At 43.8% G+C, this 13,198-nt stretch overlaps 1 protein-coding gene across 2 annotated transcripts in view; it reads left to right on the top strand.

The window, feature by feature from the left end:
• The first annotated feature begins 237 nt into the window (after positions 1-237).
• The window catches only part of DCBLD1 (discoidin, CUB and LCCL domain containing 1), a 46,316-nt gene continuing 33,355 nt past the window's right edge, over positions 238-13,198 (top strand). Inside the window, exon 1 of one of the 2 annotated variants that reach the window (XM_077782263.1) lies at positions 238-660. In XM_077782263.1, coding sequence (XP_077638389.1) covers positions 402-660 — 259 coding nt within the window. In that variant the 5' untranslated portion in view covers positions 238-401. The remainder of the gene's footprint in view (positions 661-13,198) is intronic. The other variant, XM_021555490.2, reaches the window with a different exon arrangement.

The following is a 13,198-nucleotide window of genomic DNA, read 5'->3' as shown; positions in this document are numbered from 1 at the left end:
ACGAGTGCATGTATACATGCATGTGGGCATGTACATGGCTCGCCAACTTCGGGGGCTCGCAGGCGATGCTGGGGGGCGCATGGGTTTGGGGAAACGCCGCGACCCCGGTGCAGCACCCCGGAGCGGCGGTGGGTGGGAGAAGCAGCACTCGGCGAGGGGAGGGGGCGGCGGGGCCGCGCCAGCCCCTCGGTCCACGGCAGGAGGAGGAGATACCCCGAGCGGCAGCCCAATGGGAATAGTGGCGCTTCCCCTTCTCCCGTTTCCTCTCTCCACCCCCAGCCCCAGGCCGGGGAGGCGGGAGGCGGCAGCGCTGCAGCCCGGCCACCGGCGGGGCACGGGGCCAGAGGCAGCCCCGCACGGCCCCTTCTCCGCCTCCGCAGAAACACCTGCGGGGGGGAAGGATGCCGGGAGGTGGCCGCCCCCCTCCGCGGGAGCGCGGGCTGGCTCCGGAGCCGCCCCAACGAGAAGGAGAAGAAGAAGGAGGAGGAAGAGGAGAGGAAGAGAAAGGAGCAGGAGGGAAGTGGGGAAGTTGTGCCTCGCCCGCCCCGCCGAGAGACGGAGCCATGGGCCCCGCCGGGGGGGCGCGGGCCGCCCCCTCGCTGCTGCTCTCGCTGCTGCTCGGAGCCTCGGCCCCGCTCTGGCTGCGGGCGGAGACGCTGGGTGAGTCCGGGGCCGGGCGAGGAGGGTCGGCAGGCGCGGCCCCGGGGCTCCCCGCGCTGGGGGCGAGCGGAGGGGTGCGGCGGGCTGCCCCCGCCGTCCTCGCCTCGCTGCTCTGCGGGAGCGTAGCCTGAGCTGCTCTCAGGGCTGTATATAGCTGACCTGGTTAATCCTCGCCGGGTTTATCCCTGTGTCTGAGTAGCTGCGAGATTAAAGTGGTAACCAGCGTTACGGTGCATGTATACTACGACTTTCTTGATCTTTGTTAATTAGGACTTTTTATTTTTTATTTTTTTATTTTTTATAGTAAGTCAGATAAGCGGCGAAAAAGTCTCCGGCGAGTTGCGTGCAGCAGGCAGGGTGAGGCCACCTGGGCGCCCGGCGTGGCCGCGCCTCCCCAGCCCCGGCGGGAGCCCCGGGCGCGGCGGGCGGCGCTGGGTCAGCGGCAGCACCGCGTCTGCTCCGGCTGGGGCTGGGGCCGGCAGCCCTGTGCCACAGGCGTGTACCGGCTGCTCTGCTCTCCTGTGCCTCGAGGAGAAAGTGTAATGCCCATACTGGTGCCGGCACAAAGTTTCGTAGGAATCTCAAGGGGATGTTACGAGCCTTTTTGTGGTAGTGCAGTTTGTTGCAAGTAAGAGTGCGGGTACCATTCTCTTTGCCCTGTGTTTTTAAGCTTCCTGTGTAAATTACCAGTACAGCTGACATCTCTGACCGCGGAGTTGCAGCCTCTTGGCTGTTGCATTGCCTAGCCTGATGCTTCCGTCTTAGAAGACTTCACTGGCAGCTACCGATAAAATAACTAGTACTGAAAACTAAGCATCATAATGATCTTGACAATGCATCCAGATAACTTAGCAGTCCGGTATTAATGTTCCGACTTGGCTGCAAATTCCAGAGCCCAGCGCTGTGCGTTAGCTGGATGCAGGCATTGGCATTGTATGTATATTGGCAGGAAGTACTTCGGCTGATTTATACCTGTTCTTCCCATAACCTCCTCTGATACGCATCTCACAAAAGGGAGAAGTTGTTATGAGCCGTGTTGCCACTTGCCAGCTTCTTGGTAGTTTTGCTGTTCTGTCCTCCTTGTGCTGGGATTCCAATTTGATACGTCCCAGGAAACATATGTAGCAAAGAAAAAAGCATTCCCGTAGTCCCCTCTTTACATAGTTTTTTTTTTGTTGGTTTTTTTTTTTTTTTGTGTTTTTTTTTTTTTGTGTCTTGTCTTTCACCAATGCTTGTCCTTCACTCAATGACGCCAGGGAGAAGAAAGTAATTTGGGTGCAAGCGAGTAATAGTAAGTCTGCTGGGATTTCAGGGGGGTTTTGTGCATACAGTAACACAGTAGTAAGTATGAATGTCCCTTCTTGTCCATATTCCCAAATTAATTCGTAAAAGCATTTTTGTTTTATTTATGTTAAAAATGTTTCTACTATCAAATCAACAGAATGGAAACACAATTGTTATTTTGCCTGGTTCTCTTTGCACCAAACTCAGATTTACAAGATAATCTGTCCAGTGTCTAGAAAGCAGAAAATATGTTGATTTCCTACGACACACACTTCATTTCTCCACGGGGGAAGTTCTTCTGTGTTTATTTATTACTATTACCCTATAAATTAGGGGCTAAGTGTTCTAAAGTCACACCAGTGTAGAAAGGCGATAACGATAAGTGGATACAAACTTCCTGTTACACAAGCTTCTTGACTTGATTTAAAAGTTGTAATGGAGCAGGAGAAGTGCCAGAGTGAATCAGACTCGAGTTTCAGATAATTCTGTATCTCATCACCACTGGTATTTCCCACCAGCTGGTTCAAAGAAAGATGCACTGGTTTAAATATATTGATTTTAAAAGATACATTTTTAAAAATGAAGCATTATATTTTTCTGACTCCTCGTGAGCTGACCTTACTTTCTCTTAACTTTTTATTGAGGGGTGCTACAGAACAAGGATGAAATGGCAGTTATAGCTTCTGTTCTTTTACTTTGGTTTCAAATTAAGGAAAGACCCTTTTTTCACTGTGGCTTGGTTATTTCAGAGAATGGCTTGTGTCTGAGTGTGGTTTGTAGAGTCCAGGTATCAGCACTCTTTCTGTTATTGAAAATATATTAAATGTATGTGTTGTCTGAGGAATCTATGAATGTGGAATTTTGTTGTCCATAAAATCATAAAAAGAAAGGCTGAGCATCAAGGGAAACTATTTTAATTAGAAAAAATATTTATAGGCTTAGTAGGTCTTACCTACAAATACTACATCTGTGACTGTCCATGAGTAATATATAGCTTTGGGATTCATAATAAAAGACAATTCTTGTCTCTTTTTATTCTGCTCTGCGCCAATCTTCTCCTGGGGTTTCAGTTGCCAGTTCTTTTACTGACAACTACAAAATATACCTTGTTCCTTGTCTGCCAGCCTCACACAGCCATCCCATATCCTGGTATCTCTTCTAAAAATCTCCTCCAGTGGTTAGAATCCAAGGCAGAAGGGAGCCAAAGCTGAGCACATTATCTTTTGCCTTTCACCATTCCTTGTTTTTTCTTCTGGTGTTGTTGAGGAAGACCTTGATCCATGTAATTGTGACCAGCAGAAATCAGAGCTGAATCTGAGTTTTCCAGAGTTTTGACTCATTTTCTATTGCATTTCTGACCAGTAAGACTTAAAACTGATCCAAAGGTTTGATTGTAGGAAGGCATAAGAGGAATGGCGATTTTAATCTATTAAGTACAAGATTTAAGCCACTGCTTTTGCTGTACCTTGTTTATTTTAACTTCAAATAAAACCCAGCTATGAAACTAGTTCACATGGGATTTGCAGATCAGCATCCAGGAGTGAGCTTTGCTTGCTGTATCCCTGGGTCTGTTGACAGTTACACCCAATGCCCAGTTGGAAGAATTGATGGGGAGTAGATTTCTATGTTTTGAGGAAAGGTTGTTATTTAATGTGACAACAGTGTATCCAGTAATTACGAGAGATTATGCCTGTTCTCAGGGGCTTGCACAAAACCCTTGCTGAAGAATACTGGTGTGATCATGCTAATCCACTTTGTATGCCCATTTCCAGCAGTTTGAAATGCAGATTGAGATGAGTCTTTCTTGTACCCAAACCCCCTCCCTCCCCTTCAGTTTCTGAATATAAGTGATTGGTAAATTTTCAGTTTGTTTGCGTTTTGTCCTTATGTCTGTTTCCTTCCTTGGCTCCCTCTCTCTTGCCTTGGGAATGCTGACTAGAATTGCTAAAGAGGGAGGCAACAGTTTTCCAGTTGCAGTTCATCAGCAATGCAAGTACCCAACACAAGAAAAACTGCAATGTTTTCAGTCACACAGACTTTGCTATAAATAGCTCTAAGCTCTTCATAAGTACTTCTCTTTAGGTTATCAGGGGATGTATTTCATACAAATCAAAGACAGGGAGGGCAGCAGGAGTCTCTCTGACAATGCGGGGAGAAAAAGATGCTTTGGGAAAGTTGTTACTTGTATGGCTGTTAAATCATATTTCATGAAAATTAGTTGTTGATTTGCATATGCAAAAAAATTTATTTATATTTATCAAATACAAGTGTCACCTTTAGTCCACCTGAGTTATGTGGGTAGCATGGTAAAAAATAGCTTGAAAAAAACACCAATTTTGAGGACAGTCATGCTACTGTATAGAGATGCCTAAGGTACCTTTTCAAAAGTATCTTAGATAGCAGGACTAGTCTAGTTTTGAAAGCCCATCTGAGCTCTCACACCGTGCTGAAAAGTGTGGTCCTGTGTGGTGGCAGGCACTGAAGTCCTCAGCACAGACATCACTGTAGTTTGGGGCTGGCTGTATCAGATCAGATGCTCTCCTGTGGCATGTACTCATCAACATATGGGTTTGCACCATCTGCTAAGAATAAAACAAGCCAGACAAAATCAAAATAAAATCCTTCTGACTGGGTTCAGTGGAATGGTGTTGGATCCCAACTAACTGCAATAAAAAGTATTAATAGCAATGCATAAGGATGAGCGCACAACTTCCCCAAAAGGTTTAATTAGTGTTACAACTGGGAGAGGGAAACTTCAAACTGGGACAAGCTAACAGTGATGCTTAAATAAAAAAAGGATAGTGGTTTGACTAGTTTTAAGAGTATAAAGATATCTTCATTTTTGCTTTCAAAAGAAAATACAAACTATCTAATTAAACTGATTTTTGCCTGTGAAAATTGTGTGAGTGCTAAAGCCACAGTTTTGAGGTTGGCTGTATGCTTGTACATAGGGAGAGGCTGCCAGTAGTTTTGGTTAGGATTGTTGATCCTGTATAATTAGGCCTGGGAGCTGAGTGTTTTGAGGAGAGGAAGCATTTTGGGCTTTCATTGCCTCTCTCCCTGTCTTTTCTTTTGACAGAGCCAGGACTTGCCTCTCAGGAGTTTCCTTCCAAAACTTGAAGGCTTAGTTTGGTTGTGGTGGTACTTTCTCATCCTCTTTGAGCAAGATTTCCAGTCCCACTGTGACCATTTTCATTATTTCTGTTTCCCTGATGGGGTGGGACTGCTGTCTGGTGGCAGCTCCATTCTGCTCTCCCACATAGGCACAAAGAAGAATGAGGGCACCCATGATGTGCAGTATTTGCCCATCTCCAAAGAGCTTCAGTGAAGATATTTTCAAGCCAACTGTAATGAGGGACAGGAAAATAAACAGGGAAAGCAGAGCAGGACAAGGTTAGAAACCCAGTCCCCAGGCCTTCCACAGGACCAGGGTGTTCACTTTTGTATTTAGTATAATGCATTTCAGTGCAAGCTACATCTGTAATTACATAAGTGTTCATCAGGCATTTAGTTAAACTCTAAAACTTTGTTTCTTCCTTCAGTTGCTGCAGAAACCTCATATCCACCACAGTTTTATTCCATGATGTTCAAGTTTCTGGCATTTCCACCACAAATTGTTCAACAATATTGGATTTCAGTCTAAGGCTTTGACATTAAAGTTGAAGTCATGTTGATGTCATCTTCCAGATGTTCATGTCTACTGAATAAAAATTTTGTTTGTTTGTTTTATTTCAAATTACAAAAACACATGGGGAATTCTGGATGTGATCCTTCATGCTATACAAAGGCTTGTGTGTGTCCTGTCAGAAATCAAACAAAACTTTTCTTCATGGAGTAGCAGCAGAGACTTCAAAAAGCTGGAAACATAGGTGGATTTCTTCACCCACCCAAACAGAATGGCTTTGTTATGTGCCTGAGCCTTGTTGTTGCAGCTGCACTAACTGTGCAGAAAGGAGATGTGTGTCTTCTGGCTGAAATTCACTCGTGTTTTGCTCTGGTGCCACACCAGTTCTGTGTTGGTATGTTGTTTTTATCTTAATAGTCAGCAATGCCTCACTTGTAAAATGAACTCATAACAACAACAACAAAAAAGTCCACACTTGGTCCTCCAGGTCTGCAAAAATATATTTTAACTTATAAAATTAATTCAATTGTCCTGTGGGTCTCCCTCTGCTGGGATGCTTTAGCAGTGAGGTTCATGGCTCACATTTGAGCTGTTCCTTCCCTGTTGTGTCAGCTTTCTCCCAAAGGCAGGGGTTTGTATTAGCCCATGTTTCTTATGTCAGCATGCTACAGGGGAATTGAAGTTCAAATGCCTCTGAGCTACTGAAGGCTTTTTGAGCAGTCGTGTTAGCATTTTCAAACCCAAGGAATCAGCACTTACTGATCTAGTATTTTAGCACAGACAGAAGAGACGTGTTTAAACTCATGGTCCTTGCTAACGCTTGTGTTTTGAAAATTAAATCACTATTCTTTTAGATGAAACTTAGTTGCTGTGTTTTGTAGGTGGAAAGCAAACTAAAACTGTATCAAATGAAGCAGTTACACTGAGACATTCACTCTTGGGTTGAGTGAAAAAGTGTTCAGACCTTTCTACTGCATCATGTTTCAAAATTTGAGAAAGTTATTGTTTAATACTACTGCTAATCAACAAAATCTGGTCAAAATGGAATTACGGAGTTTCAGTACAAGTGGAGTACACAGGGTGACATAAAATATACTCTGCTGTTTTCCACATCCATAAGTAAATACCTTTTATGCATTAAATGTGTCATGGAAGACAGAGAAATGATGCTGTGGGTCACATGCAGTGCCACAACCAACACCATAGTACTTAAGTAATGACGTAGCTGCTTTCCTTTTTTTTTTTTTTTTTTCCCTTTTAAAATTAAAATATCTTTCACAGTGACTATATGTAACAATGAATTGAGAAGATCACAAAAGCTTATGGAGCTTCTGCATGTACCATTTTGTTTAGTACCTTGAGGATGAGTATCAAGCAGGTTGGTGGATGATACTGATAAAATGCATTTATTGCTTTCAGTGCATCAGGTCAGAGTAGTTCTTTGATTGTTTCTTTATCACAGTTCAGTAAAATTTTGCTTCAGTTTCTACTGGAGTTGCAAAAAGACATTTGTTGTTAGTTTGCAGTAACCATGGAGGAAATAGTTTCTTAGACACTGGGTTCACTGAGTCAAAAGACATGAATTTTTTTTTTTTTTTTTTTTTTTTTGTGCTGATCCATGACAATTATTGTTTCCATTACAAACCAATTTGTTTTCTCTTGAGATATTTGTTGATTTACACTTTAGGGATAATGGGGTGTTTGTATAATACACTTTGAGAAAAGTATCATCCTTTCTTTTGTCCTTTCTTATTAACAAATGACATATTTCACCTAGGCATACAGGCACAAAAGGTGGATGCATGATTTTTCAAGTAAGTCAGGACAAGTTTGATTTCTAGAAAAAAGATCATTCTTCATCATTGATAACTGTCTTGCTCGATATGTATCATACTAACAAGGTAATTGCATATTAAAATGAGGGGAGTGTGTGCTTTCGTTCTTTCATGTTCAGCCCCTTCCTCTTGCCCAAATTAAAACTGTTTTAAAATCTTGCCTTCCCACCTGCTACTGTAACTGGAACAGCTCTGCTTCAGCCTCTCCTTACCCTGGTGTCTCTGAATTTCCTGTCCCTGTGGGTTTGTCAGTCCTTAGCACTGCTGTGAATATTCCTATTCCTGTGCAACCCAATATTCGAGTCTGGCCTTGAGCTTGCAGCATATGTTTCCCACACAGTCCAAATTTGGTGCAATATACTGTAAGTTAATCTCCAGTAAAGCACAGCGCAGAGAAAAACCTGGGAAGAAAACAGATGGAGAAAGTAGAGCAAACAATTTGCATACATATGATATGACTCTTAGTTAAGATTAGCATTTCCTACTTTGCCTGAAAAGCCCTTAATAAAAATCCAACTTCATGTTTGCCGCAAGTCAGCAGAACTGGAGGAGATGCCCTAATGGCAAAATGTCTGCCCAGCCCAGGAACAGCCCAGCACAGGGTGGGAGGGAGCTCCATCTCCTGCTCCAGCCCTGTCTTGTTGACACATTTCTGGGATGCTGTAGGCAGAGGAGCAGGGAAGAAATTGCTGTCTGTGGGATATTTGCTTCTCATAGCCTTCGTAGCTCTGAACCATCACCAGGGTCCTGAGTTACTCTGCACACATGGCTGGTGGAGAAATGTAGCCATCTTCCCATTTATTTATAGTCCTTCCCAGTTCTTTCTGAGCATGCAGGTACCAGAAGTGCTTGGCAATGGTGCCTTCTCTGCACTTGAGGTGTGTAATAAGGACATGTATCTCATAGTGATCATTTAGTTATTTAGAAAACACAGTTTCCCTTTTGCAAAAATGGGAGTCTAAGATTCCTCTGAAATTTCCATACATGTGTAGCTCCCTTCTCATATCTGTCCAGACCTGCACAACAATAAGATGTTGAGGTGGTCAGTCACAGCAATATGCCACCTACATAAAAGGAAACCATTGAAAAATATTTAAATGAAACCATACAGTACATAAATAAATTACAAATCTCCTTTGTTTCAGCAGTTAAAAAGGCATAGAAGTTTTCTCACACCCACAAGCTCAAGAGTGCTGTATTTAGAGTGCTGAAAAGCAAATTCCAGTGCAGACACTCGCTTCTCTGGTGGGCTACATTTGGGTATAGTGCCTAAGTCCTGGAAGCAGTGACTAAAACATACTTATTTTTGACATGTATTCTGGTACTGTCTGTCTTTCACAGATTGCAGTGGAACCAGATTGTGATTCACATTTGTGTTAGTGTAAGAAAGACTTTACTACTTGTTCAGGTTTTAAACCTGCATGCTGAGTGTAAAGTTCTGGCTTAGTGGACATGGCTTCATGTTGATAGAAGAAGTTTCTTATAAGGAGATATCTGCTTTCTTTTGACCTTTTAGCAGCTAAATAAATAAAATCTCAGATCTTGGTATGTATTTGTCTTTGTGAACTTCTGCAAAGGTGAGAGGTTTCTGGGGTAGTAAAGGCTGTCCAGGTCAGTTGTAACAGTCCTGCAAAGACACTGCCATGTAGCTGGAAGGATTTCCCTGGCTCCTCCCAGATGGCTGTGCTGCAATGGCTAAAAAACTCAGACTTTGAAAAATGATGATATGGATGTAAGCTACGTTGCTAGATAAGAGATTCAGAAGGGTTGTCAGGAGGTTTTTTCCTGATGATGGCAATCCAAGTAGTTACCAAAATAACTTTTCATATTTTTGAGGCAGAGCGTCTTATGAGGCTGGCTGCAGGGGACATCCTGAGGAAAGCCAGTTCCCAGCCACAGTCTGAATGGCTGTGGGGGTGATTGCAGTTGGGCACGTGGTGGGAATTTGTGATTTATGGAACTGCCACAGAACCACTTGGAGGTCATTTGCTTCATTCTCATTTCTACTTTAAGAGGGACATTACAATAAATAACGTCTGTGAAGAGGAGGGGAAAACATGCTGTGGTTTGTTTGGCCTCCTTCTCCTTTTGCATCCCTTTGAAGTTGGTAAGTAAATAATTTGGGCAATAAAACCAGCACTCCACAGTGTTCCTTTGTTTCTTCTGCTGCTCTACCTTCCCTTCCTGCTCTCAGCCCTCCTGCCAGCTACCACTTGGTTAGTTTGGGCAGTGAAATAAGTGTCCTCAGGAACTGTTGCAGCACAGAGTATAAAATGTTTCCTGACTTCCTAATGGAGTTAAATTAAAATGCAACTCAAAGAAAATATTTACGTGCTATTTGTTTTTCCTTTTGCAATAGGGCATACTGTGATGTGGGAGAATTTTTCCCTTAAAAAGATACTAATACTAATTTGAAGGCCATGGAGCATGACAGTCACTTTTTTTTTTCCATTATAGACTTGCCTTAATTTTTAATGGTTTCTTTCATTATTTGAAAATAGTTTTTTTTTTCCTGTATTCACAAAATATTGTGAAGAATGTAAAGCTGGACTTCCAAAAAAATCCTCCTGTGGTCTTACAGGCTTTTAAAGAAGGGCTTGGCCAGTTGCTTGGCTGGTGTAAATGGCATCTGCCCTGAATCCAGGGGCTTGTGAAATTCCCAAATGTGTTTCTCCCTCTACCTCCCCATGGTGCCTGTGGCTCTGGACCCCAGCATGGCTGGGAAGGAGGTCTGGGGGTTCTCACCTGTCCAGCAATGCATCAGGGCTGTGGTGTTGCCCTTTGTTTGAGCTCACTGCCAGGAAAAGCACAAAGATCTGACATCTCACCATTCTCTGTGGAAGGGAAGGGTTTATTTAGGTCCTGGTTGCATGGAGGTGTCTCTTCTGTTGTAATGGCACAGTAAAGAGCTGATGCTCTTGACACACGTTTGGCAGTGGAGAGGTTAGAGATGAAGCACTTAACCCTGCATTTTACTCCATCACCTGAGAAAGCAATGAAGGTGTGAACCCATTTGTGTTTGCCGCATACCTGGTTCTGTTAGTGATTAAGGTTAGAGTTGCTGTATGAAAACCTAAAGGATTTTCAGACCACTGCAGTGGATTTGGATGTCATCTGCCAAGAAAACTTGGATTTTCTCTTTTCTTCTGTCCCATTTGAACAGAGAGGGCACAGGTTTGATTAGAAGGAATTGATTTCTTTCTTAGATGCTTGTCTGTTCTTACGCATAAATCAAATCTTATTTCAAGCACAGATGCAAAACTCCTTGACTCAGTTATTATTGTAGCTTTTAGTAAGCTGAAGTTATTACTTCAGTGAAAGCAAAGTGGAAGATGAGACAAATCTCTTTTCTCCTTGTGGGGTTTCTCATCAGAGCTCTCAGAGCTATAGCCTTGACTCCGTGGCGTTCTGCTCCTTTTGGCTATGCTCATTTGCTGCAGTGGCTCTTCAGAAAATGCTGATTTTTTTAGCTGGATTCAGATTTTAGTATTCGAACCCAGTTTTCTGCTCTCCTCTCAAATGAAGGAGTAGAAAGGGGGAAGGACAGGCCATGAGTTCTTAACAACTCTGTTCCCTGCCCTCCATGTGGAGTAGGGGGAGCTTGCCTTCTCCCAAGCACCACCATGAAGGTGACTTTCAAAAGGATGTCAAATTGGATGAGAGGAGGCAGGGAAAGAGTGGGCAGCCAAGGGACATCAGCTAGAAGAAGTCTGTAATCAGGGAGACCAAGTGGGAAAAACTGGGGCCCCACAGGGCTCGTCCAATGGAATAGAAGAGGGCAGGGAGCCGCAGGCCGAGTGTGTGATCACACCTAGGTATAACACGTATTTAGCACTGGAGTGAGGCCAAGGCTGGTATGAATTGCTTCATGAGGGTGAATCAGAAGGATGAAAAAGCAGTTGTTTGCTGCCAGGATATTGTAGTGATGCTTTTGAAACTGTTTTGATATCATACTCTGTACCTGTTTTGTAGTTGGCCGAATCAACATGTTTCTGAAAGGTGCAGCCTGTGAAAACTCTTCAGAGCACTTATTTGAAAAACTGTAGCCTTTTGCCTATCTCAGAAGGGAATGTGCTGAGTGGTTTCATGAAGGCACTGTGTGCATCCACACGTGTGTGCAGCAAGGGGTGGAAAAGCCCAGGGGTGGAGGAGTGAGACACCATGGCTCGGATTGTGTGCTGGGCCTAGGAAGGGATGGAAGGAGAGAGTCATTCCAGTCAGGTGGTTCTGGGTAACAGGAGGGTACCTGAAGGAACCAGCATCATCTTCAGGGATCTCTGTGCTGCTTCTGGCACCACCAGCATCTTGCTAAAGTCCCAGTATCTATCAGGGGCTGTGTCCCAGGCAGCTCACAGGATGGGGTCAGAGCTTGTTTGTGGGCAGTGATTTCATCACCTCTGTCCTTCCTGGGCAGCTTAGATCCTGGAGGAGGCCCTCCTGCCTGTGGACCAGCAGCCATGGTCAGACCTAGCCCAGACACAGATGCTTGGAGCTGCTTCTCCACCTTGTCCCACAGGCATCCATTACATGTGTGTCTGAGGGTGGGGATACCTGCCAGCCCCTTGGTGTCCCTTCTTGCCCTCTCCACAGCCACATGTGCTGATGTCTTCTGGTGGGATCCCAGGTTTGCATTTGCAAACATGCACTGCTCTTGGTGAGCACCGTGTGTGAGAGAGGGCAAGGTGTGAGTGGTGTGCCTGCTGCTGTGGCAGAAGGTGCCAGTTGTGGTTCTTTCCTCTTGGGGAGTTGCTTCCATCATCTGCCGTGGGAGATTATTTTCATCTTCAGTAAACAGCCTTAATTCCAGGGCTGTGTGATCTATGGCACAACCTGCATGCAGGCCAACAGGTGGTCGCCCACGATCCAGAGATCATGATCTTGGTCTTGATTCAAGTGCCGATGGGAACCTGTTTTACAAAGCATGTTTGATGTGTTTCCAATAACTCCTGGTGCTGAGGAGAGATTTTATTAAATCTGAGTAGGTTTAGATTCTCTGGTTGTTTAGTACCTTGTGCTCAAATATGTTGCTTTGCTCCTGTCCAGTGAGAAGTGATGAAACCTGGATGTCAGAGGCAAGGCTGACAGCTTCTTGCAAATGGGGTGATAGAAAACAGTTCTCAGAAGTAATGATAAGTGAAAATTTAGTGTCAGCAAGAAAGTGTGTCAAACTGACTGGTTGCATAAACATATTTCCATCAAGAAGAGCTGTGCCTATAGAAAAGAGTGTGACATCAGGTGTTTAAGCCATAGTTTTCATAAGGACAAGGAGTTGTGTTTTCAACTCAGTGTATTTTAAGTTTGGCCAACACATTTCTACTGAAAATCAAAATCTACTGTGGAAAATAATATGAACAAAGCTAATGGCAGTATTGCTCACATTTTACATTTGATAATGTGACTAGGGATATACTTGAATTCCTTACTACTTGCCTTCTTTTCTGAGCCCATGTTATATAGTGATGTCATATTTGTGAGGTTTTTTGCTAATATTTAGTCATTAATTCTCTCTTTGACTAGTCAGATCCTACACTTTACTCTACCTTCCCTGTATACCTTCTGACACCTTCTTTTGGCTGTGTTTTCTGGCAAATTTCAGTGTACCAGAGCAAAGAAAAATCTTAATCTTGCTGAGAAACTCAGAATCCAGAGCTGCAATCAGCTTTCTCTGTAAGAAGCAGTAGTTACTAGCACTCGGTCTGACTGTTTGGACAGTACTTTGGTTCTTGTGGCAAGCAAGCTTTTATCATTAGCTTTTGCTTCATGGCAGGCAGGCAGAGCTGAGGCAGCAAGGGAT

Source organism: Lonchura striata, chromosome 3, assembly GCF_046129695.1.
Source record: "Lonchura striata isolate bLonStr1 chromosome 3, bLonStr1.mat, whole genome shotgun sequence".
NCBI classification, from domain to species: Eukaryota; Metazoa; Chordata; class Aves; order Passeriformes; family Estrildidae; genus Lonchura; species Lonchura striata.
The sequence above is the reverse complement of the archived record's forward strand: the minus strand, read 5'-3'. Positions and strand labels throughout refer to the sequence as shown.